This window comes from Benincasa hispida, chromosome 4, assembly GCF_027475165.1.
Source record: "Benincasa hispida cultivar pf3 chromosome 4, pf3_genome.v1.1, whole genome shotgun sequence".
In the NCBI taxonomy this organism is placed as follows: Eukaryota; Viridiplantae; Streptophyta; class Magnoliopsida; order Cucurbitales; family Cucurbitaceae; genus Benincasa; species Benincasa hispida.
Window position 1 is genome coordinate 15,768,155 of NC_143481.1, and position 17,817 is coordinate 15,785,971.

General features: G+C 35.8%; 3 protein-coding genes and 1 long non-coding RNA gene across 5 annotated transcripts; 2 read left to right on the plus strand and 2 right to left on the minus strand.

Moving 5' to 3' along the window:
- The first annotated feature begins 1,981 nt into the window (after positions 1–1,981).
- Positions 1,982–4,037, plus strand: MENG (S-adenosyl-L-methionine-dependent methyltransferases superfamily protein). The gene is made up of 8 exons (XM_039029278.2): positions 1,982–2,237; positions 2,334–2,398; positions 2,493–2,583; positions 2,674–2,762; positions 2,928–3,061; positions 3,217–3,278; positions 3,408–3,507; positions 3,667–4,037. The coding sequence occupies exons 1-8, from the start codon at positions 2,106–2,108 to the stop codon at positions 3,765–3,767; spliced, it is 774 nt and encodes a 257-aa protein (XP_038885206.1). The 5' UTR covers positions 1,982–2,105; the 3' UTR covers positions 3,768–4,037.
- Positions 4,038–4,117: 80 nt separating this feature from the next.
- LOC120075673 (cysteine-rich receptor-like protein kinase 2) lies at positions 4,118–7,808 on the minus strand. The gene is made up of 7 exons (XM_039029276.2): positions 6,242–7,808; positions 6,036–6,152; positions 5,800–5,942; positions 5,497–5,707; positions 5,178–5,412; positions 4,904–5,054; positions 4,118–4,800 (listed from the first exon to the last, which is right to left on the minus strand). Exons 1-7 carry the CDS (start codon positions 7,005–7,007, stop codon positions 4,459–4,461), a joined length of 1,965 nt encoding a protein of 654 aa, XP_038885204.1. The 5' UTR covers positions 7,008–7,808; the 3' UTR covers positions 4,118–4,458.
- Positions 7,809–8,026: 218 nt separating this feature from the next.
- Positions 8,027–10,745, minus strand: LOC120075674 (cysteine-rich receptor-like protein kinase 2). The gene is made up of 7 exons (XM_039029277.2): positions 9,986–10,745; positions 9,755–9,868; positions 9,442–9,581; positions 9,144–9,354; positions 8,827–9,061; positions 8,600–8,750; positions 8,027–8,517 (listed from the first exon to the last, which is right to left on the minus strand). Exons 1-7 carry the CDS (start codon positions 10,743–10,745, stop codon positions 8,179–8,181), a joined length of 1,950 nt encoding a protein of 649 aa, XP_038885205.1. The 3' UTR covers positions 8,027–8,178.
- On the plus strand, positions 8,324–11,099 carry LOC150036523 (uncharacterized). 2 transcript variants are annotated; one of them, XR_016529076.1, is made up of 3 exons: positions 8,324–8,466; positions 8,659–8,984; positions 9,930–11,099. It is a non-coding gene; the product is annotated as an uncharacterized LOC150036523 (long non-coding RNA). The 2 variants fall into 2 exon arrangements; XR_016529075.1 differs by lacking the exon at positions 9,930–11,099 and adding an exon at positions 9,155–9,751.
- Positions 11,100–17,817: the final 6,718 nt, after the last annotated feature.

Genomic DNA, 17,817 nt, shown 5'->3' on the forward strand with positions numbered 1-17,817 from the left:
GTTGTTCGTAATAACGGCTGGGTCAAATATCTGTTTTACCCTCGAGATTACGTCTTATTCATCAAGTCCCTACTGATCCTCTAATGAATAACTGGTTTGTAATCCAATCACTAAACCAAACTCTCTCAGTCTAGTAAGAAGGTGGGGCCCCTTGTTCAAGACCTAGATTCAGTACTTGAGAGAACAACCTTTCTCTCATCCTTAAATTGGGTAGGCGTGAACTCCGTCTTGCACCCTATGTCTCCAGCTATCAACTTGGTCTTACCCCTGAAATGGGAGTTTTATTGAGCCAGTGCTGTTGAGTCAACCCTTAACTATGCAAATCTAAGGGCAGTCCTGAATAAACAAGAGTTCATAGTTAGCTCAGGATTAAGATTGAGTTACCTAGGTCATCTAGGTGAAATAGTCAGTTTTAAACAGTAAACAACGTTATAAAGTAAGAGTGACTTATTTCTTGGTTCTGATCTTATGCAAACTCATTACATAGAACGCCCCCACTCCTCATGTCATAACATGTACGAATTAGGATCACATCGTATGTAGCACTTTACAACTCTTTGTAACAACTACAGAGTATGCTACATCTAATGGTATTACCAGAATAAGGTACCCAACCTTATTCATGTACCATAGATCATTTTGATTATCTACTCGAACCTAATCCACTCTTATGTCTCCACATAAAGTTCAAGTACTCATACAATAGTTATGAGTTTTAGTTTATTGGATTTAGACTTTCGTACAATTTATGAAATCAATAATAAGTATAGTGATTATAGAAGATGTTTATTATTTTACAAACCGCGAGTTTTTAGGACATAAAACCCAACAGTGGTATATGATCATATATGTTGTGGTATACGATCGTGTATGTTGTGATATACAATCATGTACTTAATGATATATGATTGCAAATACAATGGTACATGATTGAATATATAATGGTACATGATCAGAAAAATAATAGCGAATGAACTTCTAAAACTTCCGGTTAACACTTATAGTATTCGTTTCTGGATATGTAGAATGATTTTCTTAGAAGAATGCTTGCTCTAGACCCACAAAATAAAATTGAATGGAGTTGAAAGCAATCTGTGTTCGACTGAAAGCGATAGAGTAATGAAGAAGATGATAGTATTTGAGTGAAACTGAAGAGTTGAAAATGATATTCTTTTACTTGTCCCATGGTTAAAATCCAATAACATTATATTCTAATGTACAAAGTTGGTTGAGAATAAATGGTTGCATTAAATTGTAAATAATCGGTGGTTGGAAAGGAAGATCAAAGGATGAAGAAGAGTATGAGAGTAACATTTAAAGTTCGGGGTAAAAATGGTATTTCACATGTGAAAAAGGTCAATGAGAACAAAGTTTTTAGAAAGAGTCATCCATAGAAAAGTTTTTGGATTTTAGGTTATTTTATGAAAATTTCCAAGTTGAACGGGGTGATTGGGTGGGAAGATGGTAATATGGCATAAGCAAAGTGAAGACTTTGCTTGGGATTATTATAGCTTTTAAAGTAATAGCTGGTAGCTATGCTTATAGAACAATCAGCTGTGAATAGAAGTAAAAGAGTGTTTGGTAAATTTTAATTTTAAATTAGAAAATAACTAGTTAAGGTGTTTGGTAAATTAATACTAAATTAGTGTAATTGAGTTATATAATTATTTGAAAAAATATATGATTGAATTGCAATCATTTTTGTTTAATTAAAAAAATATGAAGTATATATTTTTTTTTTAAAAATAATTGTTATAAGAATTTGAACTAGTTAAAATTTAGAATAAATATGAGAAAATAAATAAATAAAATGAAAGTTTGAGATAGTTAAGGAAAGATACCAAATTTTTAGAAAAATTACAATGTAAAAGTTCTATCAAATAACTTTTGCACGTTATAATAATTTTAAAAGTGATTCCAGGTAGATAAACAAATAAGTTATTTTATTAAAGAGAGTTAAAAAATTCTCCAAAAATAGTTTTTTAGATTTAAAAAAACAATCCCAAACAGGCCTGATATGTGGTGCGCTTAGGGCGATTTCGGTGGGGATTTCCATTATCCATAATTGTGATTTGAAATAAACCCGCGTTTGCAATTGCATCAACATGGCGTCCTCCCTTCAACTCCAACTCCGTCTTCCTCCTTCGACGACTCCACCTCTCCTGCGTCACCGCCCTATTCAATGTGCTTCCGACCGTCAGGCATTGTTCAACCGTATTGCGCCTGTCTATGATACCGTGCGCTTACTTTTACTTTTCTCTTCCTCTCTCAATTCTTTTCCTATTTCCCTTTCCCCTCTTCAACTTTTCCTTTCCTTTCTCCTTCCGTTTTAGTTGAACGACTTACTCAGCTTGGGCCAGCATCGTATTTGGAAACGGATGGCCGTCTCCTGGAGCGGGTATCTCACAGATATTCTCCTTTTCTGATGCAGAATTACCCCTTCTCTTGTTCCATTTTTATCTAACCTAAGCTTCCCCAACATTTTGGAACAGTGCAAAGGCAGGAGACTGCGTCTTGGATTTATGCTGTGGAAGCGGCGATTTGGCATTCCTTTTATCTCAGAAAATTGGATCCGTCGGCAAGGTAACCCGACCCCCACACCCCACTTGGTTTCTCTATCTATTTTGGTGATCGTAATTTCTGATCATCCTATTCTTCGGTGATGATTCACAGGTGACGGGTCTTGATTTCTCACGGGAGCAGCTAAGTATTGCTTCTTCTCGTCAAAATTCGCTCTCCAAACCCTTCTATAACAACATTGAGTGAGCATTGGTAAACTTGAACAATTAGTGTGTTGGCCTCTCCTATTTGGAAAATGTTGAAGTTTTCCACTCCGTATTTAACGACACAGTTTTGCTGCAGTGAGAATTGTAATAGTTAATTGTTTGTGAAATTAACAACCTAATACTGCTGTTGCCAAAATGAAGGTGGGTGGAGGGTGATGCACTCAATTTGCCATTTCCTGACTGCTCTTTCGATGCCATTACAATGGGCTATGGTCTACGAAATGTGATGGATAAACGGAAAGCATTAGAGGAGATGCTTAGAGTACTGAAAGAAGGTCTTTTGCTGATTTATTAATAATAATAATAATAATATTTGGATTGTGAATTTATCCCTGTGACTCAACTCCGAAGAAAGATCTCTCTTTATTCCTTCTTGATTGTTAACGTGGTATGACATGTTCTTGATTAAAATATCAAGTGGTCTTTCCAGGTAGTAAGGTATCAATTCTCGACTTTAACAAGACTACACAACCCACTACTGCTGCTATTCAGGTAGTCTATGTGAAGACCTAAACTTTATATATGTGGTGTACACTTCAAATTTTGCAAGTCTCTACTCAGTTTGTATCTCTAAAGACCCTACCTTTTTTGCTTGTTTCTTCTGAACTTCCTCTATGCAAGGAATGGATGATCAACAACATTGTTGTCCCAGTGGCATCTGGTTATGGCCTTGCCGAGGATTATAAATATTTGTCTAAATCCATCAATGAATTTTCAACAGGCGGGCTCTCTCCCTCTCTCTCTATTGACAGGGCAACTGCTGTTATTATTTGTTCTGCAAACAAAAGCTTCCTGTTTCATTTTTTCTTCTTTTCTTTATAATTATGTATTTGGGATCTTCTTATAGTATCACCTGCTGACAAATTTTTTTTTCATACAGGTAAAGAATTGGAAGAACTTGCTTTAGAAGTAGGGTTCTCCACCTCTATACATTATGAAATTAGTGGAGGCCTTATGGGAAATTTGGTGGCATCTCGTTAAATGGGATATGTTTTGTCTTGGTTCAAAGCCCTGAACTAGGCTACTTGTGAGAATATGGTATTTGCCTTCGTTTCTTTGATGCATTAAGTTCCACGGAGCTCTGTTTCATGTAAGCTTAAGCAACAGAAAATATATAGTTGCGTTAGATGTTCCACGTTTGGTTTGTAATCAATGCACAAGGTTTTTCTGGACCCTTCCGAATGCTATTGAGTTGTCAGTTTATGAATAAATATATGGGGAATGTTATAAGTTTTAACCCTCATTATAAAATCATCCAAATGCTAATACGTTCTTACTGTGGTAATGAAGGCATTATAACTTAGCAAATTCCAGATTGAAGGCTATGAGAATTTTGAATTATAACCTCTCTGATCGAGTAAAGAGTTTATTTCTGCCTCTCCGCCCAACCCTGGGCAATATAAACATTGAAGCTTAATTAAGTGAATGTATACATAATGGAGATTGAAAAGCTAAAATATTGAAGAACACTATCACCTTGGATCTACAAATGTCAGTTTGTTTAAAAGCTTCATGGTGGCTACCCTCTGGTTAATGGATCCTTTGTCTTCGTGGTGCTCAAGAGACTGACAGTTTATGCGAGGAATGCAAGCTGCTCCCATTCTTGCGAATGCTTAAGTGGGGTTGGGAGCTCTAGGTAAGGAAGATGGAAGGGTTCCCCAGTTTATGGTAGTTATCTGGGATAAAAAGAACTATGGCCGACTGTGGCAGTAGAAGAAGATCCCTCCGTATTAGAATAACATCGTGAGTACTTGCATGAATCATCAAGTTCCATGGTCATCTCGTCCATGAAGGGTGGTTTGGTGGGCGGAGGAAGGTGCTCTTCCTCCATGGTCAGCATTTGTAGTACCTTCAACATTGTTGGTCGTAGAGATGGAATCTCCTGGATGCATAAGAGTCCTATATGCACCACCCTCACTACCTCATCTTTTACTTTCTTGTTATAGTGATTCTGAAGATTGAGATTTGGATCAAATAATCTCTCAACTGTGCCTGCTTGAAAATGTCTCCACATCTAATTTACCATGTAGAAACACAAGGGAGAAGTGAGACGTCATACTACTGTTTCAAGAATTTTGCATTCGTGGAAGGATATGTAAAGGTTTCACAGAACTTACAGCAGTGACCAGACTTTCAATGTTGCCGGAGACTTGAATGCCACTATATTGCAATCCTGTAACAATTTCTAACAAAAGCACTCCAAAGCTGTAGACATCAGCCTTTTCTGATAACTGGCCATAAGCTAGATACTCCGGAGCCATATATCCTCTGTCGATACAGAAGGTATAAAGAGGGAACGTTAATAACTCTGCAAATATTCTATTAGCTTTCATCTAGTGGAAGGAATTTTTCAAATTAACTGGAAAAGAACTTGTTCATGAGAAAACATACAGAGTTCCTGCAACAGCCGTGCTAATATGGCTCTTACTTTCTTGGAAAGACCTTGCTAATCCAAAATCTGCTATTTTTGCTTGAAGCTTTAGATCCAGCAAGATGTTACTGGCCTTTATATCTCTGTGTATGATTTTGACATTTGGATTTTCATGTAGATATATTAAACCTTCAACCGTTCCAGTGATGATGTTATATCTCTTATCCCAATCAAGGGCTTTACTGTTACTGGTATCTGTGTAATTTTTTGAACAAGTGAAGGGATAGTCTTTGAATTACTTAAATCAATGTATTTTTCAGTGATTATTGCAGTATTTACCGAAAATGAAGCGGTCGAGACTCTTGTTTGGTAGGAATTCATAAACAAGAAGGCTTTCAGGTCCAGAACAACTGCATCCAAGCAACCTTACCAGATTTTTATGTTCGACACTGCTTATCATGTTTACTTCATTGTAGAAATCTGCTGCTCTATGTCTGTTATCAAAGAAGAATCTCTTGACAGCAATCTCTCTTCCATCTGATAGAGTTCCCTGCAATGCATAAGAATGAAAAATGAATGATGTGTTTTTAGTTATAATTGGAAATTGTAGGTCCTGCTGAGTTGGAGAGGAAGAATAGCTACCTTATAAACAGAGCCAAACCCCCCCTGTCCAATCTTGTTATCTAGGCTGAAATTGTTGGTTGCTTTTTCAAGGGTTGAGTACTTGAATTCCAAGTTACTATCTTGAAGAGTTTTTGCAAGCTTCTTCACATCAGTTGAACCTCCTAAAGTGTAAACCATATCATTTAAAGAAAAGAATGTCAATTAATCTCCCTCAAAGAGTTCATCACCATGAATATTGCAGCTTTATATTTTACCTTTCCTTTTCTTTTGTATATATCTGCGCTTCCAAATATAAGTGCCAATTGCCAGCCCGATTATCAAAACAACAACAGAACTCAAGACTGAAACTATCAATTCAGTTTTCGTGCCACCTGCAGAGAAAGCATGGTTTCGGACATTGTGAGAGTGGAAAAGTTGGTGGATAGCTTACTCTCAACTTATATCACAGGATCAGTTTTACCTCTGGAAGTATTTTCAATGTCCTTATTGAGGAAGTCTGTATTTGAATATCTCATGAAGCAGCCTGTGTTCAGTGCTCGCCCTTCCGATCGAGGTAAACATCGCAACATTGAAGCAGAAGCAATTTGCAAACATGAGCTGCAAGAGCTGCGGTTCAAACTTCTCCAGCACTGACCCAGAGCATAAGCAGCGGACTCATTTGTCATCCCGGCCACAGCCATTCGAGCTTTCGCAAAGCCTCTGTTGTCTGGTGCACCATTGACCACTTGCATCACAGCCGCCGTGGCTGCTTGTCTATAGTTGGGGTCATTTTGGGTCAAGTTCCCGCAAATCGCAGTGTCTTCGTGTCCTTTATATTCGTCGAAAAAGGTATAGTTTTCGAACCTCAGGAAGCAGCCATCGATGAAAGCTCGGCCGCCGTTAAAAGGGAAGCATTGGGGAAGCATCGTACGTGCTTGAGAATGACAAAGCACACATTCAAGGGGTGAGAGATCTCCATGGCATTGGGCAAGCCCATAGCTGGCATCAGGTCCTATTCCTGTACCGGCGGTTCCAAATCCTGAAGTTCCGATTTGTTGTCTAACTTTTTCCATGGAACCAAAAAAGTTTGGGACGTAGGCGGTGGTGTTGTGCTCCAGTTCTTTCCCGCAGATCACTCTCACAGTTTGATCTCTTGGCTTCCCCAGAGTCGAAGTTGCGAGCAGCAGAAGAATAGTGATGACTGAAAGTAGGATGTATTTGGAAGCATAAACAAGCTGGGTCGCCATGGAATCTGGGGTTCCGTTGTGTCCAGAGGGTGCTGTAGAAGAAGATTGGATGGCGGTTTCTACGAAAGGTGGTACCCAATGTAGAAGTTTAAAATGTTTGTGTTGAAAATGAGGGATGATGTAATGGGAGTGGATGGTTCTAATTGACACGAAGTCAAGTCCAGGAAGGAAGAGGAGATGGAGAAAACGACTGTCGCGTTTCCGGTTGAAGATATAAGGCCTCTCTCTCTCATCACCATTTTCAGTCAACAACGGCGGCTTCTTCTCTTTCTTTTCTTGCAAGCTATTATTTTGCTAACTAATGAAATGATCGTAAAATAATACCACCTGGCCCTCGCTTTCTCATTCCTCAAATTCATATAGTTACGAAAATATTTGGAAATAGTTCTTATGAAATTCTACCTAAAATTAAATAAAATTTTGAACTCTATTTTTAATTTTTTGTTTCTTTTTTAATAAATAATAGCGAAAGATCATTCTCAAGATTGTTTCATGTTTTCCCATTCCTAGGGCGCTCGACGGTCAAAAAGGGGAAAAAGGTTGAAACCAAAATTCTGCGGATGTTGTAGAAAAAGAGGACGAGAAAAACCTAACCCAATCAAGAAGGCCATTTTGTTATTTATTTTATTTATTTCTTTTGAATTGAGGTTGCCGGGGTTTCAACAAATCCATGACCTTGAATTTTCCAAGGAAATGCTCGATCAAATAAGTGAGAGAGAGAAAAAAAAAAGATCTAGTATTCATATGACTCCCCCATTTTTATAAGCCTGAAACTTAATTAATTGAGTCTATGTTGAATTTATGGTACAGGTAGGGTTGCTAGCAAAATAAACTCTTTGTTTTTTATAAAAGAAAAGAGTAGTCGAATTCAATATTTCCACAAGGAAGCAGAAAGGAATTTGGATGGCGCCTCCTATTCCGTTTAGACGCGTGGAAATGGAATGGAATTGTGGCCCATTGCAATTTACAACTGGGAATGAGCAATGAGCAATGAGCCGTGAGGGTAGATTAGTAGAGAGTTGCACTCAAATTACAGTATTACTTAATACTTGAAATTACAGTATTACTCATACAGAACAGAGCTGGTTGCGAAGAGATACCTTCTTCTCCTTCGCCATATCTACAAAATTCTTCCTGAGGTGAACTCTTAATTATATTGCAAATTACAAATTTACCTGGGATGAAATGAGCTATGGGTGACGGTGGCAGCTGAGGAAGAAGCTTCCGTGAGGTTGAAGCATGATGGATCCTCACTGGTGTCGTTTAATTCCATTGTCCTCTCGTCCATGAACGGTGGGTTGGTCGGCGCCGGAAGTTCCTCTTCCTTCGTCAGCATCTGCAGTACCTTCGACATTGTGGGTCGCAGAGATGCACTCTCCTGTGTGCAAAGAAGCCCTATATGCACCACTCTCAATATCTCCTCTTTTATGCTCCCATCTTCCTCAACCTCAACCATAAGGTTTGGATCCAATATCCTTTCCATTGTTCCCGATTGAAAATTCTTCCATGCCTGTTTTGTGTTTTTATTCATTATTAATGCACTCTCAATCTCCCAATTTCGAACAAGGAAACAACAGAAGAAATAGCCTTACAATTAGTACTATGCTTTCCAAGTAGTCTGAGGTTTTGCTTCTATTGTTTTGTATGCCAGTCACGGTCTCCAGCAAAACCACTCCAAAACTGTACACGTCTGCCTTTTCTGTTAGCTGTCCATGAGCTAAATACTCTGGCGCCATGTATCCCCTGTGGATTCACAAACCACTTTTTAATCTATTCTTCATCAAAACAATATGAACAATATCAATACAAGAATACGCACAAGGTTCCAGCAATGGCAGTGCTGATGTGACTCTCATCTTCTTCAAAGGATCTAGCCAATCCGAAATCAGCTATTTTAGCCCGAAGCTTGGAGTCTAGCAGGATGTTACTAGCCTTGATGTCTCTGTGAATGATCTTCGTTTTTGAGTTCTCATGAAGGTAAGCCAGACCTTCAACTGTTCCCACAAGAATATCAAATCTTTTCTCCCAGTTGAGTGATTTACCTCTATCTCGATCTGCATATAGTTTTTGTTTTTTAAACTAATCAGAATAAATGTTTCTTATTGATTCTATTGAAATGATGATATCAACATTTACCGAAAATGAAGCGGTCGAGACTCTTGTTGGCAAGGTATTCATAGACGAGCAGACTTTCAGGTCCAGAACAACTACAACCAAGCAACCGTACTAAATTTTTGTGCTCCACACTACTAATTATGTTAACTTCATTGTAAAAATCTGCTGCTCTATGTTTGTTATTGAAGAAAAGCCTCTTCACAGCTATCTCTCTTCCATCCGACAAAACTCCCTATAACAACATGGTAACAACCTCAGTATTTGCGCTATATTAATTCAAATGCACGTTTCAACTGAACCAAAACAAGACAAGACTTGCCTTATAAACAGTGCCAAAACCTCCTTGTCCAAGCTTGTTAGCCTCAGCAAAGGATCCTGTTGCCTTTTCAAGGGTAGAGTACTTGAAATTCAAGCTACTATTGTTTAGTGTTTTTGCCATCTTAGTTGCATCCATTGAACCTTTGGATATATAAATAAATGGTAATCAGGTGAACTGACGTCCTATGGCTTCGAGATCTCTATGAATATGCAGTATAGCTAGCAGTAATTTATCTTTTCCTTTTTTTTTTGTTTTTTTAAAGTTCTTGGGACTTAAACTAACAACAAATAGAAAGGCAGTGTTTTAAATTTACCTCTTCTTTTCTTCTTTACATATCTGTTATTCCAGATGTAGATTCCAATCAACACTCCAATGACTAAAACAGCAACAGAGCTCACCAGTGAGACTATAATTTCTATAATAGTACCTGAAGAGTTGGTGAAAGGAAATTTCATAGTGAGTTCTAACAAGCTTAACTAGTGATGCAGGTTGAAAACATGGAATGAATTATGGTGTTGTATATAACACCAGTTTGGATCCATACCCCTTGACCTTGAAGATGAAGCTTCGGCATTTAAGAAGTCAAGGTTAGAGTATCTCATGAAGCAACCTGTGTTGAGGGCTCTCGCTTCGGATCGAGGCAAGCATTTCAAGATAGAAGCAGAGGCGTTTTGCAAACAGGAAATGCAGGAGGTGCGATTCAAATTCTTCCAGCACTGAGCCAACAGGTAAACGGAGGCATTGACGGTTCCACGGGGAGTCACTTGAATTCTGGCATACCCTCCATTGTTGGGTGCAATTTCGATTGCCCGGGCCACAGCCTGCCTGGCCGACTGTCCAAAAATGGAGTTGCTGACGGAATTGTTACCGCACACAGCCCTGTCAAGAGGCCCCGCAAATTCATCATAAAAGCTGTAGTTCTCAGCCCTCATGAAACAGCCATCCAGGAAAATCCGGCCGCCGTTGAAAGGGAAGCATTGAGGAAGCACAGTACGGGCTTCCGCATAACACAACACACAGTCCATGAGCGACAAATCTCCGTAACATTGAGCTAGGCCGTAGTTTATGTCCGGGCCTTTACCCACAACTGCCACTCCAAACCCACCGGTTCGCATTTGGTCACTAATAATTTGCATTGTGGCGACGAAATTGGGGACAAAGGCCGTTGTATTGTGCTCTAGCACGGTTGCACATAGTATCTTCACGGTTCGGGATCTGGGGTCTGCGACTGTGGATGATTGAAGTAACAGAAGAGCGCCGATCAAAATCAACAACCCAAGTGGGGATCCAGTCTTCATCGTCATCTAGGATTAGGAGTGTAGTAACATGGATAGAAGGTGTGCAGAATGAAAGTCGGAGAAGATGAATATTGAGATTGGATATTGGGTGGGGGAGTTTCAATTTACAAAGATCGAGATAGAGAGAAAGGGTTGAATACAAAAGTCAAAGGGATTGGTTTGAATTAAAGGGCCATGTGCTGGCCTAGTTGGCCGGTGGGGGCAATGAGCCGCATTCCATATTGTTCTCTGGTTTCATACTTGCTGGTGGACAATGGCAGTGGTAATGGCAAAATCAAATCAACGCTCAAAAGCACAACAAACAAAAATTGTTGCGTACCATTTTTGTCCCAATTATAAAATAATTTTAAGTTGACTCAACGCCTCCACGTTCGACTAAAGCCAAAAGTGGACATCTCAATCCTCAACATATCGGCAATAAATAGAAGCTTTCGCCCTTTCCATTTTGACACACCACAAATTATAATCAAAATCAACGGAGAAATTTTCAAATTATTTATAGAAATAGTATATATAAAAAAAAAATCACACTGATAGACTCCTATTAACATCTATAAAAAAAGATTAATTTTGCTATTTTACACAAATATTTTCCTTTAATTTTCTATTTTTTAAAATCTTCCTTTTCCATGGGTATTTTTCCAACTTTAGATAAAGTAGAAATACTTCCCCTTGTGCATTTTTTTTTTTTAAAGTTCTACTTATAACTACCTTAATTTTGTTATCCACTCCCATCAATATTAATTTATAGAAATTAGAAAATATAATTTTAAAAAATTAACTTTTGTTTTTAGAATTTGACTAAAATTTGAGTATTTTTTCAAAAAAAATATAAAAAATCATAATATATAATTTGGGAGAAAGCAAACATAAATTTTTTTAAAAAAACTAAAAGCGGCTATGTAAAAAACAAGAGAAATCCCTTTCTCCCTCTCCCTTTTTTTTTCCTTCCCCGTGTCTCCACATAGGAAGAACACGGGAGGTAAAAAAAAAAAAAAAAAGGACCTTTTAATAAAATATTACCAAATGGAACAATTTAGTGCAAGTGTTATTTTAGTTTTCAATTCCTGCAGTAATATTCTTTTCATACTAATATATGTCATGTCATCATATTCAAAATAGTGAACAACCAATTGGAATTACTAAATTACAATACATATAACTAGGAAATTATTCAAAATTAAATGCAAGCTCTCGTACAAGTATCCAATTTAGCTACAAAATCACGTCAATCAAAGAATATCCAATTTTAGTTGCAACAATTTGCATAATTAGCTACAGATCTCTAAAACAAATTAAATTAAGAGACTTAACTTTACTACGTTAGAAGAGGATAACAAAATAACATTAGCATATCTCAGTTAGTTAAAACATAATACCTTACTCTATATAGTTTGGAAATTCAAATTCTCACTTTCATGTATTATTCAACTAAAATAAGATTGAGAACTCGATATTTTCTTGTTAAAAACATTAGTTTCTTTTTTTTTTTTTTTTCTAAAGAGTAATTGATCATGCATAATATGGACAAATCTTTTTTGGTGCAACATTGTAGTGGTTTGGTCTTAAAGATCCATGACATGTTTAAGATAGATTCTATTCTAAAGAGTTGAAAAACAATATATCATAGAAATATTTTGATGAGATAAAATAGGAAAAAGGTACTTCTTATCCCTGAATTTGTCATGTTATATCAATTGTCGTAGTAAATTTCAATTTCATAAGAATGAACCTATGTACCTAGTAAAATATTACAATTTTTATTTTCTACTTAGTTTTTGCCATAATTCACTCACTAATTTCAATTACAAAATATACATAAAAATCTATGTAAACTCTCTATTTTAGTATTATCAAGTTTTTCACAAATTTAATAGCAAAATGATTAGCTTTAGTCTTTGTATTTGGGTGCATATGTGTATATATATTTGAAATCTATGAAGTTTATACGATACACATTTCTTTAACTCACGAAAAGATTATGATAATACTTGTTGTTTTAACAAAAAATCAATCCGATAATAAAAATGGGAACACTTTTTCAAGATTGCAACATTTGTCTTTGAAAGTATAATCGAATAAAGTTGAAAGTTTACGATGAAACCGATAACTTTTTTTCCTCAATTAATTATTAAACCAAAGCAAATATCAGAATGAAAAGATAAATTGGATTTTATGAAAAAAAAAAGGAGAGGCGCTGTGTGTAATAAATAAGAAAAGGACGAGTTTAAATTGAATAGCACAAATTAAAGTGTAGAAATGAATAAATGTGGTGTGTTGTGAATTAATGTGTGATGGATCATTGAATCCACAAATTCACCAAATCATCACTCCATTATTCACCATCTCCACTCATATAATAAAATCACTAAAACTACGCTATCAATTTCAAAACTCAAATTAACACTCTGTTACTCACCGCAGATCTGGATCAAAAGGTTAAAAAGCTTGAATACTTGTATTTCATTTGTTGATCAGATTAAGAAAATAAGCAACTTTTTGGTCATCCCAATTCCAAACCATCTCTTCTTCTTGTAGGTCCAGTACTCCATCTATATAATATATTACACTTTCTATAAAATTACAACCCTTAATTCCATAGCTTTCCACACACACTCGAACCTATTTATCTTCGATCAAAAAAGGAGGCCAATTTATTTTTTTTATTTCATAGATAACAAAGCAAAGAGAGAGATATAAAAGAAAAGAAGGGAAATTAGAATGAAATTGATGAAAGGGTTGGATTGGGGGAATTGTTACCTTGGCGTGGCGGAGGGGTGGATTGGATCACAACGGAAATTAAACTGAGCGATTGGCAAATATTAATAAATATATTGAAAGTATTGAAGAAGGTTGTCCAAGTCGTCGCCTCAAAATTCAAAAAGAAGGAAATGAAAAGCATTATATAATTTTTGAGGAGGTGGATTTGACGCCCTCACCCATAAAAGCATTACCTATCTACGTTTTCCTTTTTAAATTAATAAAAACTCTATTTTTCACTATAATCAACTTCAATAATTATATGCTACATTGAATTTTGGAATGTCCAAGCACTCACAACAGCTCCAAACCTATTTGCTTAAAATATACACTTAACATTCAAAACTCCATCCAACAACAAAATAAACCAAATATTACCCTAACACTCTTAACCCTTTACAACTCTAAAAACACCCCTAAAAGTTAAACATCATGGGCTTGTTTGATTAATATGAACCCTTTTCTTGAGAAAAAATAAATTAGTATAAGGTAATTTCGTTAATTCTTTTAAAAAGTTCATCTTTTCTTTTCCTTTCTCAATATTTTGTTATAAATTAAAACGAACTTATTTCAAGCAATTGGTTAACAAAATGAGTGAAGTTCACCGTGGAAAAATTTCATAAAATGACCCAAAAATTTAACAAAAAAAAAACTTTTCTATACTAACCTCTTTCTAAAAACTTTATTGCTTTGATCTTTTTGCCATGTGAAATACCAGATTTACCCCCAAATTTAAAATATATCTTCTCAACCCGATTACCTTCTTCCTCCTTCAACGATTTCTTCAGAGATTGATAACAGGTGTATTCAATGCAATACCAACATTCCACCAAAATATTTATTCTCAACTAATATTCTACCAACAACATGGAATGTTATTGATATCAAGTATAGAGCAAGTAATTGAAGATCACTCTCAATTATTCACGTTCAGTCTAATTCCCCAATTTCTTCCATTGTTCTCTCAAAGTTTCAGTCCAACATTCTCATCATTGATCGCTTTCATTGATCATTCAATTCATTTTGTCTTTGGGCATAGAGCAAGGTCGTTTGTCGAAACCAAAAATGGAGAGAATGTAAGTCTTTAGATTATTTTTCTTACAAGATCACTTTCATAAAGATAGGAGAATGCTCACCGTAAGGTAAGTGATAATTTAATATTATATAAATGATTGCTTATATACAGCTATTCGATCTCTTACATTAATATAGGTGATCACTATCACTTAATGGGTAATCATTTATAATTTATTAGGCGATTGCTCGTATCTTGTTGGCCAATCGCTTATTACTTACTGAGCAATCTCTCACTTTAATAGTAATTTAAATCCGATTGTCAATTTTTTTTATTGTAGATCAATGACGCTACTTCACATCTGACGATTTGGTAAGGAATGGGACCAGTTTGGAAGCAATTATATTAGAGGCCATATGAAAGATGTGAATGTCAGAAATGACATAACATGTAGTGAATTAGTGAGTGTTTTGTACCACTGACTAAATATTAATCCAGATATATTTGATATACACATCAAATGTTGTTATAATCTATTGATCCCAACTCCCCCAATTGACATAAGTGGCGATGAAGACCTTAGCTTCTTTTTAGAAGGCAATGATGTATCCCAGATGCCATTGTTTGTATGTAAACCTCAAGCCCTATTTTTTCCTACTTAAGTATATTTAATCAATTAATGTGTTATGTATGGTTAACTTGTGTTAATATTATGATTGTAGGGAAAAGGCTTAAGAGTGATAGAAGAAGAAGTTATGGTAAGTGTGGGGGCATAAGGCTCTCAGGTAAGAAGTTGAATGAGCGCCTAGTTAAGAGAGGAATTTTGCCTAAGTGTGGAAGTTGAACCATGCATTGTAGCCTTGGTGTGTTAAAGGGCTGAGGCATGAGTGGTTTGGCAGCCACACGTTCCATGAAGGCAAGGATGGACGCAAGACATGCGCTAACAAAAGGAAAGGTCTACGCGTGGTGATAACTTGTAGATATACAAGTTATTTTATCTCTCCCATCTAAAAGAAAAAGAAAAAAACTCTGAAATTACGACATTTTAGCTAAAGAATTCATATAAATAATCAAAGTATGCGATCATACATCTTCAATGCCTGATTTATCTGAATTTTGAGCTAATGTCACTATTTTAATGTAGAACACCCACTGATGTGGTCAAACAAGAACTATCAGAGACAAACACCTGATCGCATAACCAGTTAAGTCGGTAACTTTAGGCAATGAAGCATGATATGACATCGGCTAGAAATCAAATCACATATTGAGTTGGTGGCTAACAAGAGAACTTTGTTGAAGATTCAATGAACTTCTGACGCGTTACAGGCGGCGCGTCAGGGTATGGAATTTAATGTACCTTATCAGCACAATCATGAGTGGGATAAGAGAAGTCATCCTCAGGTGCCAATAAATACTCATGCAATCGCCATGCAAGAATATATACCAGAGACACCAAATTTTTGAGAAAAAAAAACTCTGTAAAAAATTCTTCTCATTCAGCCATAAAAACACCCTAGTGAGAACTTTGGTCTCTTATGGAAGAAGAAGAGCTCCATTGTTCAATATTTGCAGTGAAGCAGTCATCATTAGAGTCGGAGGAAGTAAGACATTGTGCACCATGACTTGATTCTCTATCCCTTTCTTTATCTTAAAATGTATTTGTGTTGTATTGTTAACATTGAAAAGTTCAAAGTCTGCAATATAGATACATATTTATTCTATCCTTTGTTCATTTTCTCCATCATTATCATGAGTAGCTAAATTACTTTATGAGTTGAGAAGCATATAGCCAACACGAACTAAGCAACAAAAGAATCATGTGATCAACTTGTTTTATGTATGCCTACATGCGTCACTTGGATGAATCGAAAGATTACTCTAAGTAAATTGAATCTAGGTTTGAAAGAACTCAGATTTAGAACTCATAAAACAAGAGGAGATGCTCCTTAGAAATAAGTACATCTTTTACATATTGCACTCATCGCATGCATCCTAGAGATAGGATAGTGTGGCTAGATACATTGAGAAGTGTTGGTCGTAATATCAAGTGCATTGTTTGAACGTATGATTCATATAGTTGCTTAGGAAGTGTTTGTAAAAATTATTCTCAACCTTATCATTGCATATCAGTATCTAACAATCATTGTTCACACACTATTTCACTTAAAGTGCGACCCTCATCTCCTAAAAGTTAAAGTTAGAATAATACCAAAAATTGAGCATTTGATTGAACATTTCATTTGCATTAAGATCGGAGTATTAGTTTCATCTCAAACTTGTAAGCAATCCCTGAGTTCGACCCTGAACTTACTAGGACCCTGATTGAATTGCACTTAGGTTCTACCAGGTAAAACAAAGCATTATAACCTCATAATCATTATTTATCTCATCGCATGGATGAACACATCACATGGGCTAGCGGGTGATAGTCGAGAGTGAGGTGCATTGTTAGAGTTAGAAAACATACAACGGGAGAAAAACGGATCATTAAGTATTCCAATTCATTAATTTTGGCTTTGAATTAAGCATGCTCATAAACTATTAAGAGGGTTTCATGACATACCTTTGAAGAAACACTTGAATCATGATTCCAGCTGCAAATCTTCTCCAAATCAGCTTGTGAACCATCTTAAAGCCTTCCTTACTATCCTCTTGGTGCCTTAGATTAAGTTGTGGAACTCAAAGTAAGCTTGGATTAAAGGAAAATGGAGAAGGTCACTGGTTTTCTAGCTCAAAACCTATCTTCAACCATTGAAGATTTTCAGCTTATTCTACCTAAATGCATGCTCAATTCCACTAAGATTCTTCCGTATATATTGCATGACAATCATGCAAGATCCATTGCTGCATGAATTTCAGCTCATGCTTTAAAATTTGAACCGAAGAATGGTGGAATTATGAGTGAGCTATTTGAATAGAAAGTGGAAAAATCCCAGAAAAAGTGGAAAAATCCCACTTCTGGGATTTTTCATTTTCCATTTCTTTTTCAATTTTAATTTTCGAATTGATTTCTAAAATCAATTTTTATTTTCAATAATGAAATCTTTATTAATTTTACAAAATTAATTCAATAATTAATTTTCTAATAAAATTAATAAATTTAATAATTTAATTAATTTTAATTAATTCAATAACAAATATTAAATTAGTTTAACACTAATTCCACCATCATGAATTCCTATTCATGAATTTAATGTTTAAATCATATTTAAATATTAATTGATTCTCCAATTTCGTTTAATTCCAAAATTAAACATGTAATATATAATTACTACTTCCCTTAATTCTAATTTGAATGTT

What these genes read in the sequence shown, in the direction of transcription:
- MENG (XM_039029278.2), top strand. Translation starts at nt 2,106, where the DNA reads ATGGCGTCCTCCCTTCAACTCCAACTCCGTCTTCCTCCTTCGACGACT. An exon ending in TTGCGCCTGTCTATGATACC is followed by an intron (nt 2,238 to 2,333) that starts GTGCGCTTACTT and finishes CTTCCGTTTTAG; the next exon opens with TTGAACGACTTACTCAGCTT. An exon ending in AAATTGGATCCGTCGGCAAG is followed by an intron (nt 2,584 to 2,673) that starts GTAACCCGACCC and finishes GATGATTCACAG; the next exon opens with GTGACGGGTCTTGATTTCTC.
- LOC120075673 (XM_039029276.2), bottom strand. Translation starts at nt 7,007, where the DNA reads ATGGCGACCCAGCTTGTTTATGCTTCCAAATACATCCTACTTTCAGTC. An exon ending in CATTGAAAATACTTCCAGAG is followed by an intron (nt 6,153 to 6,241) that starts GTAAAACTGATC and finishes CTTTCTCTGCAG; the next exon opens with GTGGCACGAAAACTGAATTG. An exon ending in GGTTTGGCTCTGTTTATAAG is followed by an intron (nt 5,708 to 5,799) that starts GTAGCTATTCTT and finishes TATGCATTGCAG; the next exon opens with GGAACTCTATCAGATGGAAG.
- LOC120075674 (XM_039029277.2), bottom strand. Translation starts at nt 10,745, where the DNA reads ATGACGATGAAGACTGGATCCCCACTTGGGTTGTTGATTTTGATCGGC. An exon ending in TTCATCTTCAAGGTCAAGGG is followed by an intron (nt 9,869 to 9,985) that starts GTATGGATCCAA and finishes CCAACTCTTCAG; the next exon opens with GTACTATTATAGAAATTATA. An exon ending in ACTGCCATTGCTGGAACCTT is followed by an intron (nt 8,751 to 8,826) that starts GTGCGTATTCTT and finishes GTGAATCCACAG; the next exon opens with GGGATACATGGCGCCAGAGT.